The 24,508-nt window shown below is 34.7% G+C and overlaps 2 protein-coding genes and 1 long non-coding RNA gene across 5 annotated transcripts; 2 read left to right on the forward strand and 1 right to left on the reverse strand.

Moving 5' to 3' along the window:
- Nucleotides 1-2,725: 2,725 nt before the first annotated feature.
- Nucleotides 2,726-12,985, reverse strand: LOC149650572 (uncharacterized). 3 transcript variants are annotated; one of them, XM_089849169.1, is made up of 10 exons: nt 12,561-12,985; nt 11,898-12,010; nt 11,737-11,841; nt 11,546-11,671; nt 8,880-9,110; nt 8,640-8,818; nt 4,515-4,657; nt 4,378-4,446; nt 3,685-3,930; nt 2,726-3,627 (listed from the first exon to the last, which is right to left on the reverse strand). In XM_089849169.1, the coding sequence occupies exons 1-5, from the start codon at nt 12,983-12,985 to the stop codon at nt 8,992-8,994; spliced, it is 888 nt and encodes a 295-aa protein (XP_089705295.1). In that variant the 3' UTR covers nt 2,726-3,627; nt 3,685-3,930; nt 4,378-4,446; nt 4,515-4,657; nt 8,640-8,818; nt 8,880-8,991. The 3 variants fall into 3 exon arrangements, with proteins under 3 accessions (XP_089705295.1, XP_089705297.1, XP_089705296.1); XM_089849171.1 differs by having other exon boundaries at nt 3,694-3,930; nt 8,640-9,110; XM_089849170.1 differs by having other exon boundaries at nt 8,640-9,110.
- On the forward strand, nt 8,807-13,053 carry LOC149650573 (uncharacterized). Its single transcript, XR_016371582.1, has 6 exons — nt 8,807-8,940; nt 9,006-9,094; nt 11,549-11,697; nt 11,758-11,843; nt 11,919-12,737; nt 12,808-13,053. It is a non-coding gene; the product is annotated as an uncharacterized LOC149650573 (long non-coding RNA).
- Nucleotides 13,054-18,528: 5,475 nt separating this feature from the next.
- On the forward strand, nt 18,529-23,113 carry LOC149650574 (uncharacterized). The gene is made up of 5 exons (XM_089849150.1): nt 18,529-18,552; nt 22,142-22,189; nt 22,278-22,541; nt 22,605-22,827; nt 22,880-23,113. The coding sequence occupies exons 1-5, from the start codon at nt 18,529-18,531 to the stop codon at nt 22,999-23,001; spliced, it is 681 nt and encodes a 226-aa protein (XP_089705276.1). The 3' UTR covers nt 23,002-23,113.
- The last annotated feature ends 1,395 nt before the right edge of the window (nt 23,114-24,508 follow it).

Raw genomic sequence — 24,508 nt, forward strand, 5'->3', positions numbered from 1 at the left:
TTGGGATTTTTTGTGGGTTTTCACAAAATTTATGATTTTTTTGTGGATTTTCACAAAATTTGGTATTTTTTTGTGGGTTTTCACAAAATTTGGTATTTTTTGTGGGTTTTCACAAAATTTGGTATTTTTTTGTGGGTTTTCACAAAATTTGGGATTTTTATGTGGATTTTCACAAAATTTGGGATTTTTTTGTGGATTTTCACAAAATTTGGGATTTCTAAAAAAATTCGAACACACTCCCGGATTTAACATGTTATTTTGGATTTCTAAAAAATTTTCGGAATTTTTTGATTTTTTTCTGGATTTTTGGATTTTTTACATAATTTTATATATTTTGAAACTTTTGAAAGATCTTCGGATTTTTCAAAAAATACAAAATCCTTTTTGTATTTTCACTGGAATTTTAGATTTGTTTTTGGATTTTTCCCCGAGCGTACGGGATCTTTTTGGCAATGACGGGCCCCTCTCGTTGGAAACACTAAGTTGTCCCTTTGATTACGTGTGGCAGAATTGGGCTCAAACATGTTTATTTGCTATTACAATTATGAAACTGAATTAGTCAAACGCAAAGGTGAATCTATTTCTTTTCAACGTCAATAAAGGATCAATGTATTGTATTTGTGGTTTATCATTATAATAAGCACAAGTGTAAGTCACTGAACTAAATTAAATACTTACTAAAATAGGACGAATGCATTTCAATATAGTGGCTATGTAGGTTCACATCCGCAAACCAAAATTTTGGAATAAAAAGAGTATAAAACAAGCGTTCAATATAAAACTATTTTATTTTTTTCCCGAGGGACCGAACATTCTCAAATATAATAAGTATAGCTTACACCTTCAATTGAGTTTAGACCATCTAAATAATCAAAATCAAACCACCCTTTCACAGTGTGAAGTCTTAGAATTATAAACAACCCGCGCCTTCAAACCGTCGTCTGCTCTAAGTCTAAGCTGTTAAATGGCAACTTATGTCCAGCACTGGTACCAAAAAATGGTCTGATCATAAACCAACCTTAAAAATTAAAGGTGGCAGCACATTCTCTGATTTTTTTGAAGCTGTGCGGGCAAGTAAAACTCTAGGGGCGAATCGTGAGCAGATTTCCGCTTTAAGGGTTAACCATAGTTTTATACCTATTATCATTGAAAGAATCCCTGTTAAACATTTTATCAACTGAATTAACAATTCTGACTCATTAAGTGGCTGAAACTTTTAAGCAATGGTCTCTTAAACCATACTATGGGAATTTCCCCCTTAATGAAAGAAAATAGTTAAAATCTTATAACAATATCTTGTCAAGATATAATTACTTTAAGTTTTTCTTAATACCTCAAATATTCCCTATAAACTGATGATTACTATCACTTCTCCCTCTCACTCTAACCATATTAAATCTAATTAACATAACTTTTAATAAATCCTTAAGATCAGAGAAACATCTTAGAAAAAAAAATATTAAAAAAACATTAAACTGAAAATGATAACAAATCTTTTTTCTACATTAGACCCCTCAACTTCATCTAATTTATCAATAAACTGATTATCACTATTTATCCCATCTCTTATACTACCCCACATTTTTTGGACCAAAAATAATTCAATTCAATTAATGTTTAATGTCTGCATAATAACATGCTTGCGCACTTTTTACAATTATACAGAGTAGTTATATTAGTTTTTATAATTTTCCTATGTTAGTCGTTCAACAAAAACAAAAAGGTAAAATATCCAATTCTATAAATTTTCGTTATTTAGTAAAAGTTTTCATCGCTTTTTATTATTATTATTATTAAGTCATTAATGCAATTTTTAATTCTCTTTTGAATTTCTGTTGGTTATTTTCAAATATATCTAGACGGTCGGCAATTTTGTTATAATGTCTTTGGGCTCTGGTTACGGGGTTCAGATTTGAATTAGTTTTTATGTAAAAGATTTCTTTGCATCTTGTTATTAGGTTTGGTACTCTAAAGTGTATATTTTCGAACAGTTCCATACAGTCAACGCGGTTGTGAACTATTTTATATAAAAATGTAATTTCCATATATTTAATTCTATTTTCAATGGTAAGTATATTTAATTTCCTTAGAGTTTCTATGTAATCAAGCTGACCCTGTGCTGCAAAGTATATTTTAAATTGTTTAACAAACTTTCTTTGTATGCGTTCGAGTTTTGTTATATTATAATTAGCAGTGCCTCCCCATACGAGAGCGCAGTATTCTAGTTTTGGTCTTACGATTGCCGTATATAGTTGAGTGAATACCTTTGCACTTCTAAGTTCCCTTGAAATTCTAAGAATACCATATAATTTTCTAAGTCCCTCAGAAATCGTTATGTCTATGTGTTCCCGGAAATACAGTTTCTTATCTAGCCATGTGCCCAGCGGCCGTATTCTGCAGAAAAGTTAAGCTCCTCCTTCTGCCCTTGGCTCTCTGATTCGACCGTCAACCATTGCCCTTGACCTTTTAATTGGCTACGTCTACCGATGACGTTCCTTGCCTTGGCTCAGTGATTGGTGCAAATTCCGCGCAGACTCAGATGTAAACTATCAAATTATACACCAAATTCAAAATGTTTTTTCATAAACTGACAAATGAGTTACCGGTTAAACACCGGTTTTAATGGTTGCTTCGGTAACATTCTGTGCTGAACGCTGTCAGCCTCTCACAGCAGACGACAGTTACCATTCCTTTGACCACTGCTTTGATTAAAGTTAAGTAAAAAGTAGCGAGTGTAATTTATTAAGTATTGAACTAATTTCTTTAATTGTTACAGGTTTAAACTAATTTCTTTAATTGTTACAGGTTTAAACTAATTTCTTTAATTGTTACAGGTTTAAACTAATTTCTTTAATTGTTACAGGTTTAAACTAATTTCTTTAATTGTTACAGGTTTAAACTAATTTCTTTAATTGTTACAGGTTTAAACTAATTTCTTTAATTTTTACAGTTTTCAACTAACCGCTTTAATTTTTACAGGATTCAACTAATCTCTTAACTTTAACTTTATTAACTGATAATTACAATGGCTGGCGCTATGGGTCGTCTCTTGCTTGCCTACGCATTTGAACTTGAGGAAGGGCAACAGGGAGAGAGATACCGTCGAACTAGGCCGGTTGGCGGTGCAGCAGCATTTAGCATGCCAGATGCTGAGTTTTTGCGTCAATATCGCATGTCCAAGGAGAAAGTGACGCATTTGTGCGGGTTATTGAGGCCTGAGTTGACAAAAGAGTTTCCTGACCGTAACAGATACGTTTTGTCTGTAGAGGACGAAGTTCTCGTGGCATTATTGTTTTACGGTTCAGGAGCGTTTCAGCATAGCATCGCTAGCAATTACGAGCATGGAATGAGCCAGGCATCAGTAAGTAGAGCCATTGAAAGGGTAACTAATGCCATTATCACGAGAATGAGGGGATATATACGTTTCCCTACTGATGATGCTGAAGTAATTGCGGTAAAGGTCAGTGTCATATAAAATCATTAGATAAAATGTTAAGAGTTATAGCGCTTAATTTGAAAATGTCCCAGGAGTCATTTTGTCAAAGGTGCTCTTTCCCTGACGTTCTGGGTGCTATAGATTGCACTCATATTGCAATCAAAGCCCCATCGAAAGACCCAAATGCATATCTGGACAGGAAAGGAAATTTTTCCATTAACGTCCAACTGGTAAATGACATTTCATACTTGTCTAACACATTAAAAATCCTTCCTTGGGCTATAGATATGTGATAATGAATGCCGCATCACAGATGTGGTGGCTCGATGGCCTGGTGGAACGCACGATGCATTTATTTGGCGTTTCAGTGGAGTCTTAGAACGTTTCAAGGCTGGGGAAATGCCTGAGGGATATTTGCTCGGAGATAGTGGGTACCCTCTTCAGCCCTTTCTAATGACTCCCCTATTACAAGCTGCAACGCCTAGCGAACAGCGCTATAATGAACGTCACATGTCAGGTATTAGAACATTTATTCTGGCAAAACTCAAGACATTAATAATATTGGGCAATTATCTATGTCATTAGGAACATTTCCCTCTAAGTTTACTTTTTGCGGGTTATCTTACTCCCTTGTCTTGTTATTAGCGAAATGCTTTAATGGTAATGGTTAACAATACTGATATTAATTGATTGTTTTACCATATTCAATGAACCTCAGTAAGCTATAAACTGGTAATAGCACAATCATATTGGTATCATATGCCAGACTGCCCAGTGCTAGATAATTCATTAATGTGACGTCCTAAAGGACCTGTGCTTGTATTAAACCATTCATTGATTTTCTTTATGATTAGGTCGCAATGTTATTGAACGTGTGAACGGAATTTTAAAGATGCGGTTCCGCTGTTTGGACACATCTGGAGGCGCACTATGGTACATACCTGAAAAGGTTTGTGCTATAATCAGTGCCTGTTGCATTCTCCACAATTACTGCTTGGATGAACCAATGCCTGCAGGAGGAGGAGGTACTGTTAAATTATTTTGAAAAATTAATAAAGACATTAGGCGTTTCATGGACCTTTCTCAATGTAGCTGCAGCAAATCCAAATGTTGGAGGACACAATGTTCAGCCTCAGAATGATAATGAGCTGCTTCAATCTGGTCGACTGCATAGGCAAATCTTAATCAACCTTGAATGTAACGGCCTCTAACATCTTGTACCTAGGGAATTCCATATGATAACGACCAGAGATGCCACTACGGTTCAATTGATTATTTTTAAATTTAATACAGCAGTTAATAAACGTGGGTTTACAACAGTTTTTCTTCAATCAGTGAAATGATTCTGAATCCTGTATGTGATCCTGCAACCCTCTGCTTTTATAAAGATCTGTTTGAAGTATGTAGCTTTTTCCTAAACGTTAAAGCAAATGTTGGCTCCTTTTGCGCCCCTAACATGCTGGCTAATCTTCACAAATTTTGAATGAACCAATCAGAACTCGTCGACGAGGGCAGACGACGAGGCTTGATCCCTTGACTATGGGAGTACTATCTAGTGGCATTTGTTTAAACTAAACCAAAGCCTACACTTTCTTGAAGTAGCATTGTTTGTATATTTTACTTCTTAACGACATTGAGCAGACTTTTGTAATATTGCAACGGCTATTTAGGGGTGCATATTTTAAATTTCTAATGCACAACATTGCTAAGGTCTTTAGTGCCTAAAATGGAAAGTGTTTTATTGGAGGGGGCCCCTTATCCAGGTTGGTGCTACTACCCAGCGTGTACTTAAGAAACATTTTGTGTTACAACTTTGTAATATTCACTGCAAAATAGCAATTCCGATATTCATAAGTCTCCTACATTTCATTAAGAAGTATTATATAGAAACAATGTTATGTTACGTTTAAGAAAGGGCTAAGCACTTGCAAAAAAGCTTTACAAAATGAGAAGGATGCAGGGACACTTACATGATTCAAAATTATTTCACTACTTGAAGATAAACTGTTCCAAACCCAAGTTTCTTAACTGGTGTATTAAATTTAAAAATAATCATTTAATCCGTGGTGACATCAATGGCTGGAACCGTATGCCTTAGCTTTCGTAGATATATAAATGTTTAATCTCCAAATAGAAATCAAGCCAAAATTGAGGCTGCTAAAGAGGCAGTACATACGTGACGGAAGACAGCCAAGAAGTTTTATTTTTATGACATGCTGAAGCGCAGCATGATCGAATTAACTGTACATATTTATTTTCTTAATGCCGTGATAGATCTTGAGTACAACGTTTCCCTAATTTCTTTTATCATTTTAAATGTTCAATTGGACATGCACTTTCATCATCACGGTATTCATTATTCATGTTCACGTTGGCATGAACTTTTCAATTATTGTATCCTTCATTATCATTTATAGTACTCATTGTAGATATTTCATTCTCATATTTTCACATGCACTCTTTTCCATTCTATCATTATAGACTATTATTTTCTTCACGCTCAGTTTGGCGTGTAAAGGTTTCGTTTGAACCATTTAATTTATTGCATGTTTTTATAATTTAATTTATTACATGCGCTACTTGCATGTTTTTATAATTTAATTTATTACATGCGCTACTTGCATGTTTTTATAATTTAATTTATTACATGCGCTACTTGCATGTTTTTATAATTTAATTTATTACATGCGCTACTTGCATGTTTTTATAATTTAATTTATTACATGCGCTACTTGCATGCATTTTATCTAATTTAATATTCGCATGCATTTTATCTAATTTAATATTAGCATGCATTTTATCTAATTTAATATTAGCTTGCATTTTATCTAATTTAATATTCGCATGCATTTTATCTAATTTAATATTCGCTTGCATTTTATCTAATTTAATATTCGCTTGCATTTTATCTAATTTAATATTCGCTTGCATTTTATCTAATTTAATATTAGCATGCATTTTATCTAATTTAATATTCTCATGCATTTTATCTAATTTAATATTCTCATGCATTTTATCTAATTTAATATTCGCTTGCATTTTATCTAATTTAATATTAGCATGCATTTTATCTAATTTAATATTCGCTTGCATTTTATCTAATTTAATATTCGCATGCATTTTATCTAATTTAATATTCTCATGCATTTTATCTAATTTAATATTCGCATGCATTTTATCTAATTTAATATTAGCATGCATTTTATCTAATTTAATATTCGCTTGCATTTTATCTAATTTAATATTCTCATGCATTTTATCTAATTTAATATTCGCATGCATTTTATCTAATTTAATATTCGCATGCATTTTATCTAATTTAATATTAGCATGCATTTTATCTAATTTAATATTCGCTTGCATTTTATCTAATTTAATATTCTCATGCATTTTATCTAATTTAATATTCGCATGCATTTTATCTAATTTAATATTCGCATGCATTTTATCTAATTTAATATTAGCATGCATTTTATCTAATTTAATATTCGCTTGCATTTTATCTAATTTAATATTCTCATGCATTTTATCTAATTTAATATTCGCATGCATTTTATCTAATTTAATATTCTCATGCATTTTATCCAATTTAATATTCGCATGCATTTTATCTAATTTAATATTAGCATGCATTTTATCTAATTTAATATTCGCTTGCATTTTATCTAATTTAATATTCTCATGCATTTTATCTAATTTAATATTCGCATGCATTTTATCTAATTTAATATTCGCATGCATTTTATCTAATTTAATATTAGCATGCATTTTATCTAATTTAATATTCGCTTGCATTTTATCTAATTTAATATTCTCATGCATTTTATCTAATTTAATATTCGCATGCATTTTATCTAATTTAATATTCGCATGCATTTTATCTAATTTAATATTAGCATGCATTTTATCTAATTTAATATTCGCTTGCATTTTATCTAATTTAATATTCTCATGCATTTTATCTAATTTAATATTCGCATGCATTTTATCTAATTTAATATTCTCATGCATTTTATCTAATTTAATATTCGCATGCATTTTATCTAATTTAATATTCGCTTGCATTTTATCTAATTTAATATTCGCTTGCATTTTATCTAATTTAATATTCTCATGCATTTTATCTAATTTAATATTCGCATGCATTTTATCTAATTTAATATTCGCTTGCATTTTATCTAATTTAATATTCGCTTGCATTTTATCTAATTTAATATTAGCATGCATTTTATCTAATTTAATATTCTCATGCATTTTATCTAATTTAATATTCTCATGCATTTTATCTAATTTAATATTCGCATGCATTTTATCTAATTTAATATTCGCATGCATTTATAATCTAATTTAATATTCGCCTGTATAGGGTGGTTTGATTTAAATCTGTTGGATTAAGATTACTGATTGAAATCGCTCGATTGTGGTTTTGTTTAATAATGATTGGTTTAAAACCTAAGATATTTTTCAAAACAAGGGTTTCTAAAATTCCAACAAATAGTTTTAGATACTTAACTCGAAAAGACCTCTTATTGAAAACAATCATGGTTTGGAATATTTCAATTGGGTTTTTCCCAGTCTGTTGTGTCTTGCATAAATGTAATAATCATTATTTTTCTTTTGGTTCTTAAATTTGGACCCAAAGGTTTTGAGGTTGGTGATTAACTAACTGGTAATTCAATAACAATCATAATAATTCGATTTAAATCGATTGGTTTGATTTTCTTACATATTCCCATGAGAACAACGTTGTCGGCCTATTCAAGGTTGAACTTAAACATTTCCTTCCAAACAACGATTCATTTTAACTTAAAACTCTATCACGTTTCCTCCCCCACTGCAACCCTAGGAACATTACAACGCGCCCTGACTGTTATTGAGAGGGGTTGTTAAGATTGTGAAGCAAATGGCGATCGTCATTCTAGAACTCAGTGCAGCAGATGGGTTAAAAAAAGGAGATGGGCTGGTCGCGCGTGGTAACTGATCGGAAATAACACAATTTGGGTCTTCACTTTAGTTAAGTCAACATAAGCGTGATGATAATGAATGTTAAAGGTCTAATTTGAGCACTGAGTATTTTTATAAGGAAGACCAAAATCGCAAGAGCAATTTCATACTCTTGTGGCACTTATTGATATATCATAATCCCATGGAATGGCGTGCTGAAGGCATAATCATGAGATTATGATACAAGGTACACACTTACCCTTTTATCAATATTTATCCTTTCCTCCTCCAGGTATTGACGAAGTTGAAAATCCTTTCTCCAACGAGGTACCTCTTCCAGTGGTCGACGAACCATCTTTTCCAGACACCGACTGTCTAAATATTTGCGCCTTGCAATTAACTGTGGATGTCGTAGATGACACGCTTTCCGCTTTACGACTGCTAGTCGAGATAAATTATAACAAGTAACCATATTGACACCTTTCCAAAGAACTCTTACATTCATTTCAGTATGCAGCAATTGGTATACCAATCCCCCTGTTTCTCTCAATATGAATATGGTAGGTCTGAAATAGGTAATGATGTGATTAATGAAAATAGCAAAGTAAAGGTTAATGTAAAATAGGTATGCATTCATGAAGACTTCGAGGATGTAAATTGTAGTCAGGCGACAGAAGAAAAGACCAATGAACTCCTGATGGCCAGACGGATGAGGTAAAGTTGAATCCACCTAGTATATAAGTATGTGAATATTAATAAATCGCGGAGTTGTTGGGTTCGGTAACTACATGCAGGTTATAAAGAATGTAATCTTGAGTAAAGGGTAGTCATCAAAATACGTGTGTGAACTGATTAAAGGCGCGAAAGTAACGGTATTGTTGTATTAAAGGGGGTAACCGACTTTTTCTCCCTTTTTAATCCCTCCCCAGCTGCACTGAGCTCTATGAGGACGGTAGGCATTGTCTACACAGAATGAAATGGAAAATCAAGTGATTTTATCAACGATTCTTCTACAAATTATAAGACCAATCTGGAAAGTGAAACATCCAAAAAATATCTACGAATGATTTTAAAATTCTAATTAGTCCGATTAGATTTTATGGATACTTTTAATAATATACCTCCGACCAATCGCGTAACGCCCTGCCTTTTTGTTAACAAAATTCTCGTGGTACGCTCTATGTGAATTTAAATTTATCGCGAGATGTGAAAATCGTGGCATGAGACATGGAGCGCGCCACGAGAATTTTGTTAATAAAAAACAGGGAGTTGCGCGATAGATCAGAGGTACTTGTTGAAAATAATCATGAAATAATAGTAATTTTTAAATCATTCGGTGTTATTTTTTGGATGTTAGACTATGGATATTGTTCTCATCATTTGTAGAAGAATCGCTAAAAAAAGTTACTCAATTTGAAACTTCACCCTCCCTTTAAATAACAGTCAAATGATAAAATATATGCTAATAAATTAGTAGTAATGTAATACGTTAAACATTCATTGTGAAGTTGATGTTCCTAACACATCGAATAAATTGTAAAATGCATGCAAATTTAATTGGCTTAATAAATCCACGCAAATAATGCATATAATAAATACAATATAACACGCATGCAAAGAGCACATGTAATAAATTAGATAAAATGCATGCGAATATTAAATTAGATAAAATGCAAGCGAATATTAAATTAGATAAAATGCATGCTAATATTAAATTAGATAAAATGCATGCGAATATTAAATTAGATAAAATGCAAGCGAATATTAAATTAGATAAAATGCATGCTAATATTAAATTAGATAAAATGCATGAGAATATTAAATTAGATAAAATGCAAGCGAATTTTAAATTAGATAAAATGCATGCGAATATTAAATTAGATAAAATGCATGCGAATATTAAATTAGATAAAATGCATGCGAATATTAAATTAGATAAAATGCATGCGAATATTAAATTAGATAAAATGCATGCTAGTAAGGCATGTCATAAATTAAAGTTTAAAATGCAAGCGGGTAGTGCGAGCAATAAATTAAGTTATAAAATACATGCGACTAGCGTATGTAATATTAAATTAAATTGTTTGAACAAAACTTGTACATGCCAAATTGAGCATGTAGAAAATAATAATTTAGAATGATAATGAAAAAGACTGAATGATAAATGAAAATGAATTAAAATGAGGGAAAAGAAGTTCATGAATTAATTGACAAAGAAGAATACAATAATTAAGAAATGTAAGAAGTGAAAGGAGTTCATGTTAACTTGAACATGAGTTAATAAATAAAGAGTGATAACGCCACGAAAAAGGTCCATGCCAAATTGAGCATTAAAAATAAAAATTAAACAATTTAGGGTGACGCTATAAACAATAAAGCTATTTACAATATTTACAAAAACTATACATGCTTTGCTTAAGCATGCTGTCAAACAAAATAAAAAAACATTTTGGGTTACGCTATAAATAATAAAGCTATTTACAATATTTACAAAAACTATACATGCTTTGCTTAAGCATGCTTTCAAACTGAATAAAAAAAAACTACTCTTGATTGCTCTTAGGAGCCCGCCCTTTGTCGGCTAACTGTCTCAATGCTTCAGCTATATTATTGGCTTGAATCCTTTCGGTTTCAAGCCTAAACCTTTCGTTCTCAAGCCTCAGCCTCTCATTTTCCTGCTTAGCCTTGTCACTTTCAGCCATTGCTTGCAAAGCGGACGCGAATAAGCATAGGGCCTCCTTTGTTTCGCGTAGCGCCTCCCTTGTTTCGCGTCCATCCTCCAAACATTCATTTGCAGAAAGCATAAGCCTTTCCTTAAATGGTAAGGGTCTTTTCCTGCTTTGCTGCGTCTGAGACTCAGCTATAAGAAAGTTTAGACGTGTTATCAATCCGACCCAAAGGAAGGTCGAGCATACAGAAACAATAGCAAGAAAGGATGTAATATAGAAAAAACGCAATGGAGAAGTAAAGAAATAAAAGGAAACGGCAGGGATAATGTAGAAAGTCTGATTAGAAATCTGACTTAGCATCTGCAATGAGCCCTCTTAACTTAAAATTTCAAAGTTAGACAACAATAAACTAAGTCAAATAAAAGGTTAAGGATATTTTGCATTTACTTATACCTTTTAAAAACGATTGTTATAACCATGTTTATGTCGTACTTACAAGTGGCAGGTGGTTGGCTATCTTCATCGAAAAGAGAAGTAGGAACACTGTTGGTGTAGCTTGTTTCCACATCTTCACTGAGAACAGTTGGACCACTGTTTGAGCAGCTAGCTCCTGGATCTGATTCTGAAGGAAATAATGACAATGACATGGTAAATACATTACGAGACATTAGCAACATTTCATCTTACCAAAATGTGGAAAACGCGAAGCTATGTCACTAGCTGTAGACGCTTCCGGATCAATACCGACAAAAGAAGGACCGCTGTTTGAGCAGCTTGCTCCTGGATCTGGAACTGTAAGAAAAAAACGTCAGTGGCATGGTCAATACATTAGTAACATTCCATCTTACCATAATTTGCAAAAAACGAAGCTACATCAGCTGATAATGATGCTTGGCCTTCTTCTTCAGTAGCAGGTGCGTTCTTATCAGTGGGTTCAGCACGAAAGGAGTCAGTAGGTAGCCTGCAATTGTTTTAGAACATAATGCACACACTCCAGTTTGTAACAATAGTTTACTTTAATTTCTCGGGCCATGGGGCCAATTCTGTAACTCTTTTAGTGTGTTATCGCAAGTGATAACTATCGATTGAGGAGGTCAGTATAAATAGGCAATTAGTCTTGGGTGTCCTCAAACCATGAACAGAAAGTGGTGGAAGGCTCGCGTTTCCGGTCGTGCTGATGAAGACATTTAAAATTTTACTATCACGACAGCGATCACTTAATGACCATCTTAACCCCTTTTGTTAACTTATCACACGTGAAAATGAAAAACGATAAACGTTAACTTTGACAATCTTGTTGTTTTTAGAAGCACAAACGTAATCGCGACACAACCGCCGCTTTTTATTCAAGGTTTGATAAGACCCCAGAGTAATTGGGTATTTAGACCAAGCTCTGAAATAAAATCATGCCCTTTAAGCGATACTTATCACATGATAACTCACTGAAAACGTTTCAGAATTTGCCCCATATCCGTTATGGTTTGTTATGGGATGACTAAATAAGTACTTACATTTCAAGGGCAGTTGATGGACCATCCAAAGATACCCCAAATTGGGATGAACCAAAGTCAAAGGCATTCGGAATGCCTTCCATCGACACCTTAGGAATCAAAGAGGCAACCCTTGACTCAATAGGTGTCAATGGCTGCGTCTTATTTGGTCCTCCACCAGTTTTACGGGACTCCCTTGTAATTGTCGCCACCTTCTTCCTAACCTCCGTCTTTATAGTGCTCCATTTTTTTCTAATTTCTTCAGCAGTTCGGTTCTGCTGGTGGACTTCATTTACTCTATTTGTAATTTGCTGCCACATATTTCTCCTCTCCTCGGGCGTCTTTCCATAGTCGTTCACGACCAACGAAGGTACGGACTCCAACTGAGTCAACAAAGTCTCCATCTCATCTTGTGAATATGGCGCCTTTTTCATTTTTTTCGCCATGTTTCTTTACTATGTATGATTCAATACAATAACGACAAATAAATCTTACTAATGTTAGAACATGTCAATATCAATTTTATTACAACTTGTAAAGTTGAACATGAATTACAAAGGAATAACAAAATGACTGTTTCACAAGACAAATAAAACTTATGCCAGTCAATTAAGAAGAAAATTTAAATTGCACGTTTGCATTTCGACCCCCAGTCTTTTTTTTTTGTTTTTGCGCCGTTGTGGATTGGAATAAGGAGTCACGCAATAAGTTAGTGAGAGAATAAACCGAGAAAAAAATAAACCACTGACAGTCTCTGACACAGAGTCAGACGTCGGGGTGCCATTAAGGCAATGTTATAATTATGCCTTCATGAAGCTTAGGTAGTTGTGGTTTGCGCAAATTTCTGTATTATCAAGGTGAGTAACAACATGGAAACAAAGAAAGATTAGACGTTTAATACAAAATTCAATTACAATTAGTTTTCATACAAAGGTTTAAAGCACATCATTTACATGAAAATATATACATTACTCAACGTTACACCATGTTACATATCATTACCTTAAGAAGCGGCTGTTACCAATACGTTGAATTATTTCAATGTAGAGCAGACAGCAACGAATTAAACTAAATTGGGATATCCGGCACGAAATTACTGTTTAGTTCATATGATAGGTGGCGTTAATAAATTAAACGTCTGGGGTGAAAGGTTGCAGCACTGACCTTTGACAATCAATTTACACTGTACACTGACCTTACACCGAAATCTGGTTCAACTTGAAACTCAAACTGAACTGAATTCAAAGGCTTATTTTTGCCGGTTGAACCTCCAATCACTGAGCCAAGGCAAGGAACGTCATCGGTAGACGTAGCCAATTAAAAGGCCAAGGGCAATGGTTGACGGTCCAGTCAGAGAGCCAAGGGCAGAAGGAGGAGCTTAACTTTTCTGCAGAATACGGCCGCATGTCTTTAGTTAGATTTGACCTATTTATTATGGTGTTATCTATTCTGTACTCGAAAGTAATAGGGTTGACCTTTCTAGTAAAAGACGCCACTGTTGTTTTCAGGGCATTAAGATTCATTTCATTAAGCAGACCCCATTGGTTAATTCTATTCAATTCCTTTTGAAGTTCGATGCAATCTGATAGCTTTCCAACGTTTTTATAGGTTTTATTGTCGTCCGCGTAGGCTTTTATTTGTGCTTCTTTGGATCGTTTGTCGTATAGGTCGTTAATGAAAATTGAGAATAGCAATGGGCCCAGAGAGGACCCCTGTGGAACGCCTCTTAATGATTTGTATCTACTCGCTGTAAGAACATTGTTTATCTTTATGATGTTCCATCTATTGGTTAGATAGCTTTCCATCCAACAAAGTAGCGGGCCGCCTAATCCGTGACTGGTCAACTTGGAAAGAAGAATCTTATGGTTCATACAATCAAAGGCCTTAGACAGATCCATAAATATGCAGTCCACTTGTTGCTGGTGTTCGATTAATGGAGCTGCGTACGTTAGTAGTGATGTTAAATTGGTAGCGGTTGATCTGGATTTACAAAAACCGTGTTGTTCTTTGGCAAGAATGGGTGAAAACCAGGCGCTTATGTATTTATGGATTATACACTCAAAGAGTTTCGAAAAAACCGGTACCAGTGAAATCGGACGATAATTGTTTATGTCAACTTTAGGACCTTTTTTATGTATCGGTATTATGACTGAGGTTTTCCATGCTGCTGGATATGTTCCGTTTGATAGTGAGAGATTGAAAATATAGAGTAACAGTGGAGCAAACACGTCCTGACAGCCCTTGATTATAAATGCAGGTATTTCGTCTAATCCGGTTGATTTTTTATTTTTCAGCTTCCTGATGCCTTCTATGACGTCCTGAGTGGTGATTTGAAGTTGGCTAAAGGTTCCGTGGTTTGTGGCATTCGTTTCCTCAGGTAGGGGTTTATGTATTGTCGTTGTTCCTTTAGGGTTACTACCAATGGCTTTGAAATGTGTACAGAATATTTCCGCTAGTACTTTATTCGATGTTGCATATGTCCCGTCGTTTTTTGAGAGAATAAGGGCCTCCTTTTCTTTCGGTTTTAATCTATTATTAACGTATGTCCATAGTTTGTCTGGTTTTTCTTTCAGGTCGGCCACAACTAACGAGGTGAAATGTAGGCGGTCTATTTTTAGAAGTCTTTGAGATTCCCTTCTGTTATTTCTGTAAAACTCAAGATCTTCCGGTTTTTTTGTGCGCTTATATTTTTTGTGGAAATATAGTTTTCTCCCTAGACATTGGCGTAACTCTTTCGAGAACCATAATGGGTATCTATGAATTATTTTGCCCGCTTTTGGTACATTTTGATTTATTACTTCCTGAACAGTTTCCTGCAGAATGTCTACTGCCTTGTCTGGTACTTTTGTTTGGAGTAAGTCTGTCCAGTCTCTGGTCCTGAGAGAGTTATATAGTTGTTTGTAATCACCTTTGCTATAATTACGCCGTTTTCGGTCATCTGAAAGGTTTTGTCTTATGTCTTCCCAGCTAAGCGATATTAGAAGAGGTGGGTGATAGACGTCGACGGGTAGCAGATGTGTATTGTCCATGGTAACGGATATATCGTCGATGTTGGTAAGTACTAAATCCAGAGTATTGCCGGATTGGTTCTTAAGTGTATTCTTCTGTTTCAGATTTAGTGCGCATGTGAGGTCAAAGAAAATTTCAGCTTTTGGTTTCACCATACTATTACAGTCATGGGAAGTTAGACGTTCCCAGTCAGCTCGCGGTAGGTTAAAGTCACCAAGGATTAGGTGTGTGCCGTCATAGAGTTGAAGTCGTTCACTTATTTTTTGGATGTAATGTCCGTACTCTTCGACCTTACAGTTTGGAGGGAAATAGTGATTACCAAGTAATATATTTCGGCCTTTGGTCGTGATTATCTCAATCCAAACGCACTCGCTGGTGAGCTCTAGGTCAGATCTCCGTATGGCTTTAAGGAGTCGCTTTGCGATGATCATTGAACCTCCGCCGCGGATACTATGTTCGGAGTTTTGTCGTCGGTCGGATCTAAATGCCACCATATTTTCTGGTATAAAATCAGCGTTAAAATGGGTTTCATTAAGATAGGTTTCTGTTAAACAGATGATGTCGGAGTCACAGTTGACTAGTGCTAGATGGAGGTCTTCTAGCTTGGTGCGGAGTCCTCTCACGTTTTGATAGCGTATGTTTAGTGAGTGCTTGTGGTCATGCATTTTGGTCGTTTTTGCCATAATTATCCGAGACACTGTGGTAAGTAGTAAACTTCTTCCCTTTCCTTACTTCTCGTTTGTAGATAAGTCCTTACTCAGGCTATTGTCTCTGTTTATTGTGGCCGTGACTTTTGGTACGCTACCATTTGGAGATGGCGGAGTGTCTATCCGTGTGGTTTCGTCCAGGACACTATCCCTAACCTCATCGTATTTGCGATTGTGCCTGAGCCATCCTCTGTAGACTGAGTTTTCTGGCCAAGATTCAGGGTTATCAAGTTTTTCAAACTCTGTGTCTCCCAGAGCCACGTGATAGGACGCGTAAGCAGGGGATCTGGTTTTTAGTCTAGTCACCACGACTGTTTGAAGAGTATGTTCTTTTTGTAACCAGCTTTTGAAGTCTGTCGTTGATAGACTTGGATCTATACGAGAGACAAAGTAGGCCTTTTTCCTTATAATTTTTGTGTTTTCTGGTAGAAGCGCCCGGATTGTGGTTGAGTTGTTCTTTCCTACCCTGTGGGGCTTGACTTTATTGTGTTGCTTACTTTGATTTGTTTGTCGGCTTTTAGTATTGGAAAAAACTTTATCCCTTCTACTTATACTGTCGTTCCCAGTATTATTCTGTACCATGTCACTATAGGTGCACATTGGTGATGTGTTCTCTATTGATCTATTTGCAATTTTGTTATAGCTTTCTGTCAGAATACTTAACTGGCCAGTGACTAGAGAGTTTTGTAGTTTTAGTTCGTTTAGCTCTTCGGTGATTGGAGTGAGGTCTATTGGGGACATCGATGCTGTAGTAATAGTGCTCGAGTTATGTAAAAGAATGTTAGTTTGAGTTTTCAAGTCCTTAATGTCGTTTTGTATGGATGCCATTACTTTGTCATGATTAATCTCCTGATGCGATTTTATTGTCTTTGTGTCAACTTTAAGAGACAAATTTTGACTTTTTATGTCCTCTAATTCTGATTTTACAGAGCCAATTTCATCTAATAACATATTCATCAAACTCTTAAGTTGATCAAACACTGACTTATTATCCCTAGATATTCCTTCCTCGTTAAAGTATTCATTTAACATTTTTGGTAATTCGTTCATGAGAGAGTCTATAATACTGTCAAGTTTATTTTTATTTGCTGTTTTAGGTTCCTTTTTCTTTATATGATGCTCAATGTCTCTAACCGCAGCGGACCGCTCTTCAATTTTATTTTCCTTTAGGGTTTTAGATTGGCTCAGCGGTATGTTGTTGGTTGATTGGCTAGGATTTGAAGTAAGAGATAATAGGGCATCTTCAGAATGGCTTTTTCTTTTGCAACTATGACAAAGATGTTTGGAATTAATTCCATTATATATTAAGGTGATTTCATCCTCACTGATAAGATTTAAGCATTTGCTGTGGCTCTTCACTTTACATTCCTTGCAGGGAATTGCTTTCTGACTACCAAACACGCCTTCTTCACAAATTGGACATGGGTCTTTAGCGGCCGTTTCTCAATTATTACAAAAAAAAATTTTTACACTTTACACCTAGAATTTAAAAATCTTTTAAATTGGACATTTACTAATGGGATCACAAGTCTAATTTTAAGATTAATTTGACTCCTAGCAATTAATAATCTAATAGGTTTAATACCCTACATTTTTACAGCTACAAGCCATTTGGTGATTTTCCCGAGTTTTGAAAGTGGTCTCGAAATTTTTGTAAGGATTTTTACATTCGCATTGTAATGCGCAAATACGGATAAATTTGTTTTAAAACGGCCTAGATTATCTTACATCCATAGTACATGGATATACTTAATAAATATACTATACAATGTAGTATATTTAAATTTATTACTTAATATTCGTTAGGTATTTATATACATCATATGCATGCATCATGAATGTATTGGTCCAGGCCGGTTGGGCCGGGCCCCACCAAACATTTACGAAACTCTACGCCTATGCAGAATTTTGAACAATTAAAAAATAATATTTAACAGATCTTTGTGAACTAAAAATAACGCATTAGTTCCAAATTAGTTAATACGTAAACTAAAGCAAAAAACAAATGCACCACTGCTTCAAAACAGGGTTGTGTTATTTAAGAATAAACAATGATTAAAAATAAGAAATACACTCCAAATAATAACGATTGAAATTATTAAAATAATTAATAAAATTTTGGAAAATTGATGCGGTACCGGTCCGACGTCGGCAGGTACCGGTCCGACGTTGGAATGGAAACTGTTTTGATGTCTTGTCAAATTTTTTTTCCATTTTGTTGCAAAGTTGCATTCTTGTCATTTGAAAGATTTTTCTTCTGTATGTTTAATAAGATGATTCTTGTAATGACCAATGTGGTCTGTTGCATAACAGACTTGTAAATAGTGATAATTTCATCGGGAAGATAGTGACCTCATAAAAATAATTTTTGCGTTTAACTGACTGTAAAAAACCATTAAAACCACTACAGAGCAGTGTTTTCCGAACAGAATAGTTTTATTTTGTTCTGTAAAATGTAAACAAAACGACCCAAGGGCTGGGCCATAATAGTAGCCACATCGTTATCTATTTAATTATTCTTACTTCAATAAATTTACTTCTGTTATATTTGTAATAGTGCGACATAAACAGAAATCTTGAAATTTCTTTATGTTATAATTGTAATAACCCGGTTCCGAAAAGCTTTTGCTTGAAAAATTCCCCACGATTTCTTTGAATGTTGAAATAGGGGAGTGGCATTGAAAGCGTGAAATACTTGTCGACGGGTGAAAGAAATTTTAAAGGGAGTTTTAAACCTTCCATTTTAAGGCTATATCATAATCCCCCCTCTCTCTCTCTTTCTCTCTCTCTCTCTCTCTCTCTCTCTCTCGCTTGAAACATAGAGCAAATGTGAAACAAACAATGCTTAACCTAATAATGCTTAGATGTACATCATACGATATTACTGAAAAGGAGTTTCTAAGAGATTTTTTTCCTTTTCGTTGAAAAAGTGAGTTGACCGGTCAAGGCAGCAGCGGCTGGCAGCCCATCCTATTCAGATTGGCTGGTTATCATGGTTTTCACGTCAATTAAATTTAGATACTACAACAATTTCGTGGACCGTTGACACAAATAATGGAAGGAATGAGGGATGGGATTGAAAAGTGCAACTGGTCTTCTGAAAATAACCCGTTTTTATCATGCTCTAGTCTAGTATAGTCAGAAGCCGATTAGGCTTTACACATGAAGTACGTAACATGTGTCATTGTACCTGGAGGAGCTACACGATATTCTCTAAGCTCCTGGGAAAGACCCCCCCCCCTTATGCGGAGGAACATAATTCGGTAAGGCGGCTCCTTCGGATCCTTGCGATCCTTCCGCTTTAAGAACCGATTTACCAGGTACGTAAATTAGGGAACTACTTTAAAAACTGAATATTCTTTAGTTAAAACTATATACACAATACCAAAGATTAATTGGGAGTAAGGCACGAAGACTCTGTTTTTTACGAGGATTTTTTTCTGTTCTCGCGGCTACGGCGAGCCCAGCCGCTGGCGGCTCCGGAATCGGGATAAAGCCGATACCTAGCCGAGGCTTAGTGTAGTTTTCGAGTCTACTATTATTCGCAGAGCTATTTTTCTGTTGAAATTAAAAAAATTCTTATAATATTTAGTTGAAGACTTATTAAATGACTCGAAAATTTTCGAAACTTGAGCTTTCAAACGTTTAATATAATATAACGACTAACGAACGATCGCAAATTTGCCTTTCGAGCTTCCCGGATATGCCGCCGGCGAGGTCCCATGCAAGAAAATAGTAATAGCCGTCGCTGATTGGTCAGGCGTTAAAGAGGCTATCTACGGTTAGGGGACTTATGATTGGTTAAAAGTTTTTTTGTTCGTCTGTTTAGTTTTTATGTCATGAAATCTATGGCCAAAGCTATGGAAAAGTGGGACTTACGTACTTTATGTGTTAAGCATAATCCGCTTTTGGAATAATGCGACAAATGTAAGGCCAGGGATACTAGATGCTTTAAGTGAGATTCGAAGGGAGACAGAAATTGCGACAGAGTTATCGGCGTGTCATGCGCAGTACAGTCTACCGGACTTCTAGATTTTAGTGCAATTGAAAGCCAAAATAAGGATGATGGCGGGAGGATGCGAAATCTTAGAGAAATAGGCACGCTGTGGACGGCTTAGGTCCGGTGGAACGCAAAATATGGGGGAATACTCAGAATAGGAATTAAATTTGTCCTTCATAGGGAAAAACCAGACGGCGTGAGTTATAGATCCCCGTTAAAAAAACCTCTGTCGCAGTCTCGTCTGAACGTACGTGAAAAGGCTCTAGCTGATCATCTTACTTTAAAAATCTAGTATCCCTGGTAAGGCCAACTCCATAGAGTAGAAAACAATTTTCAAAATGTTTTTCGAGGCACAAGTATAAATTAGTCTTAAGGGTTAAGTCGCTCTCATGGTTTCCTAAGTTGGTGATTTTCCCGAGTTTTGAAAGTGGTCTCGAAATTTTTGCAAGGATTTTTACATTCGCATTCCCTTGTGGAAAATTTCATTGGAAACCAATTAAAAACATGTAGGACATATGGGGAATTTATAGGAAAAATACACCTATGCGTGTACTCATAGGGAAACTATAAGAAACCAATAGGTTCCCTATTGCAATATGTATTGGGATTTAATTGGAAGAGACTGCAATAGAAAATCAATACGAAACCCATTGGTTCCCTATTGCAATATCTATTGGGATTTAATTGGAAGAGACTGCAATAGAAAACCTATAGGAAACCAATAGGTTCCCTATTGCAATATGTATTGGGATTTAATTGGAAGAGACTGCAATAGAAAATCAATAGGAAACCCATTGGTTCCCTATTGCAATATCTATTGGGATTTAATTGGAAGAGACTGCAATAGAAAACCTATAGGAAACCAATAGGTTCCCTATTGCAATATGTATTGGGATTTAATTGGAAGAGACTGCAATAGAAAACCTATAGGAAACCAATAGGTTCCCTATTGCAATATTTATTAGGATTTAATTGGAAGAGACTGCAATAGGGAACCCATAGGCTCCCCAATTGCATTGTAAATTGGTCTTTAATTGGAAGGGACTGCAATAGAAAACGTATAGAAAAGCCATAAGCTTCACAATTAACATGTCTATTGGGATTTTATTGGTAAGAATTCGGTAAGATTAGTGCTTTGATATAGGTATATGCAAATAATTATTTCTTAAGAAACTTTTATTAACATGGTGCTTTATTAAAACTTTTACTGAAACTTAAAAATGGCTTCATTTCAATTTAAATTTTAGTGAAAGTGTAGTGAAAGTGTAATTATTTAATACTTTTGGATTTAAATTTACATTATGCCCTTAGATTCAACTAAATTTGGGAAAGGGGATAGGTAGTGCTTCTTATTTACGGTAAAGACCAAAATATTCTGCGTCTTTTTCACTATCCTTAGAAATGGGTGTCCATTACTACCAATATTAACAACTTTGTACTCCCTTAAAATAACTATAGGCAGTTCAGAATTTTGACACCCCAAATTTAAATACACAAAATTAAGTATTTCACTTGGATTGACAGCAGAAGTCTATTTAAAATTGCATTAAATGGATTTATTTTGAATTTTATATTGCTCCATGGTGGAAGATTGCTACCATCAAATGGAAAACGGCATTAGCCAATTTAATTTGCCAATTTCTATCTACCCCATGGAGCCATAATAACGGGACTACTAGTTAAAAAATCGATATAGACTGTTCAAATCCCGGTCTCTCGTTATCATTGCTCCACGTGTGTGTTAAGGCTCCATGCCCTAGGCTTATTCTCTCACACGACAGTCGACACACGCCTCCAGGGTGGCGCCACATTCTCTACTCTCTCTCTCTCTCCCCGCTCCTGTAACGAACGCATCGTTTCGTTTGATTTTGAATTTTAACGGATAGGCTGCTAGGAGTCAGCTCGTTACCGACAGACAAACCCAAGCGCATTCGGTAAATCATGTTTTTGTTCAACTATTATTAAAAAATTACTTTGACTTTAATGGCAATATTCTACTATAGTATTATGGGTAAAATCAAGGGAAAAACGTATTTAACGCCGACGTTCAAACAAAACCTTATTCTAAGCCTTGGTCATCAAGACAAAGAAGTAGAAGCAAAGACAAAGAAACCCCTATTTGCGCTAGTTAAGTTCACCGGAACTAACATACAGCGTATTGTTAACATCAAAAATATTACGGGATTTAAACCAAATCATTTGAATGATTTTAAACTTTGCACAATTACAAATATCTTGAAGAAGAGACTGAGGCATGGACTAAAGTGCTTATACTTTTATTGGGATGTAAGTAAATTTTTTTTTTAAATCTAGTACTGCCGCTCAGCTATTTGTAAATTAATTTTGCAGATTTATCTGGGAAACGGCGTTTTGTTAAATAAATGCAAGTGGGAAAATTGTCTCATGGCCCAAAATCCATCAATTTTTACGAAAAATTTGGCTGTTACGATATGGGGGACCACAGTCCTTGCTACTACTAGCCTGACAGGAGTAATTTCTAATAGAATGAAAAATACCAGATATGATGAAGCTAGGCCACCCCTCACCCCCCAAAAAATTCAGTCAATAAAGAGTAAGTTTATAATTATTATTTTAAGTAAATATCAAAGTCCAAAATCTTCAAGGTGGCGTAAGGTACTACGGGGAGCAGAAAAAACTATCTCCTGATCTTATTGATGTTGCTGTGAAAGGTGTTCATCACGCTTTAACTCGAAAAATTGCTGTTATTAGGAAAAAGATTAAATAATTATTTTGTAAAAAAGCCGTAATAAAATGTATAGCATTCTAGGGTGCTAATTTTTACACTATTAGAATGGTGGCTCTTCACATGCAAAGTCCGTTTATTGTGTTAATTTGTACTCCTCTCACAGATTTTAATTCCTAGTACAACTGCATTAGTTTTAGGTCTTATCAAAGCCCCTTAGGGGTTTTTTCCTGTCGGAATTCCAGTTTGATTATTACCTTTAGGAATCCCATTTTGATTATTACCTATAGGAATCCCATTTTGATTATTACCTATTGGAATCACATTTTGATTATTACCTATAGGAATCCCATTTTGATTATTACCTATCGGAATCCCATTTTGATTATTACCTATAGGAATCCCATTTTGATTATTACCTATAGAAATCCCATTTTGATTATTACCTATAGGAATCCTATTTTGATTATTACCTATAGGAATCCCATTTTGATTATTACCTATAGGAATCCCATTTTGATTATAACCTATAGGAATCCCATTTTGATTATAACCTATAGGAATCCCATTTTGATTATTACCTATAGGAATCCCATTTTGATTATTACCTATAGGAATCCCATTTTGATTATAACCTATAGGAATCCCATTTTGATTATTACCTATAGGAATCCCATTTTGATTATTACCTATAGGAATCCCATTTTGATTATTACCTATAGGAATCCCATTTTGATTATTACCTATAGGAATCCCATTTTGATTATTACCTATCGGAATCCCATTTTGATTATTACCTATAGGAATCCCATTTTGATTATTACCTATAGGAATCCCATTTTGATTATAACCTATAGGAATCCCATTTTGATTATTACCTATAGGAATCCCATTTTGATTATTACCTATAGGAATCCCATTTTGATTATTACCTATAGGAATCCCATTTTGATTATTACCTATAGGAATCCCATTTTGATTATTACCTATAGGAATCCCATTTTGATTATTACCTATAGGAATCCCATTTTGATTATTACCTATAGGAATCCCATTTTGATTATTACCTGTAGGAATCCCATTTTGATTATAACCTATAGGAATCCCATTTTGATTATTACCTATAGGAATCCCATTTTGATTATTACCTCTCGGAATCCCATTTTGATTATTACCTATCGGAATCCCATTTTGATTTCTACCTATCGGAATCCCATTTTGATTATAACCTATAGGAATCCCATTTTGATTATAACCTATAGGAATCCCATTTTGATTATTACCTATAGGAATCCCATTTTGATTATTACCTATAGGAATCCCATTTTGATTATAACCTATAGGAATCCCATTTTGATTATTACCTATAGGAATCCCATTTTGATTATTACCTCTCGGAATCCCATTTTGATTATTACCTATCGGAATCCCATTTTGATTTCTACCTATCGGAATCCCATTTTGATTATTACCTATCGGAATCCCATTTTGATTATTACCTATAGGAATCCCATTTTGATTATTACCTATCGGAATCCCATTTTGATTA

Source organism: Phalangium opilio, unplaced genomic scaffold (genome assembly GCF_054372755.1).
Source record: "Phalangium opilio isolate 3A_F unplaced genomic scaffold, DU_Popi_V2 ptg000086l_1, whole genome shotgun sequence".
Lineage (NCBI taxonomy): Eukaryota > Metazoa > Arthropoda > Arachnida > Opiliones > Phalangiidae > Phalangium > Phalangium opilio.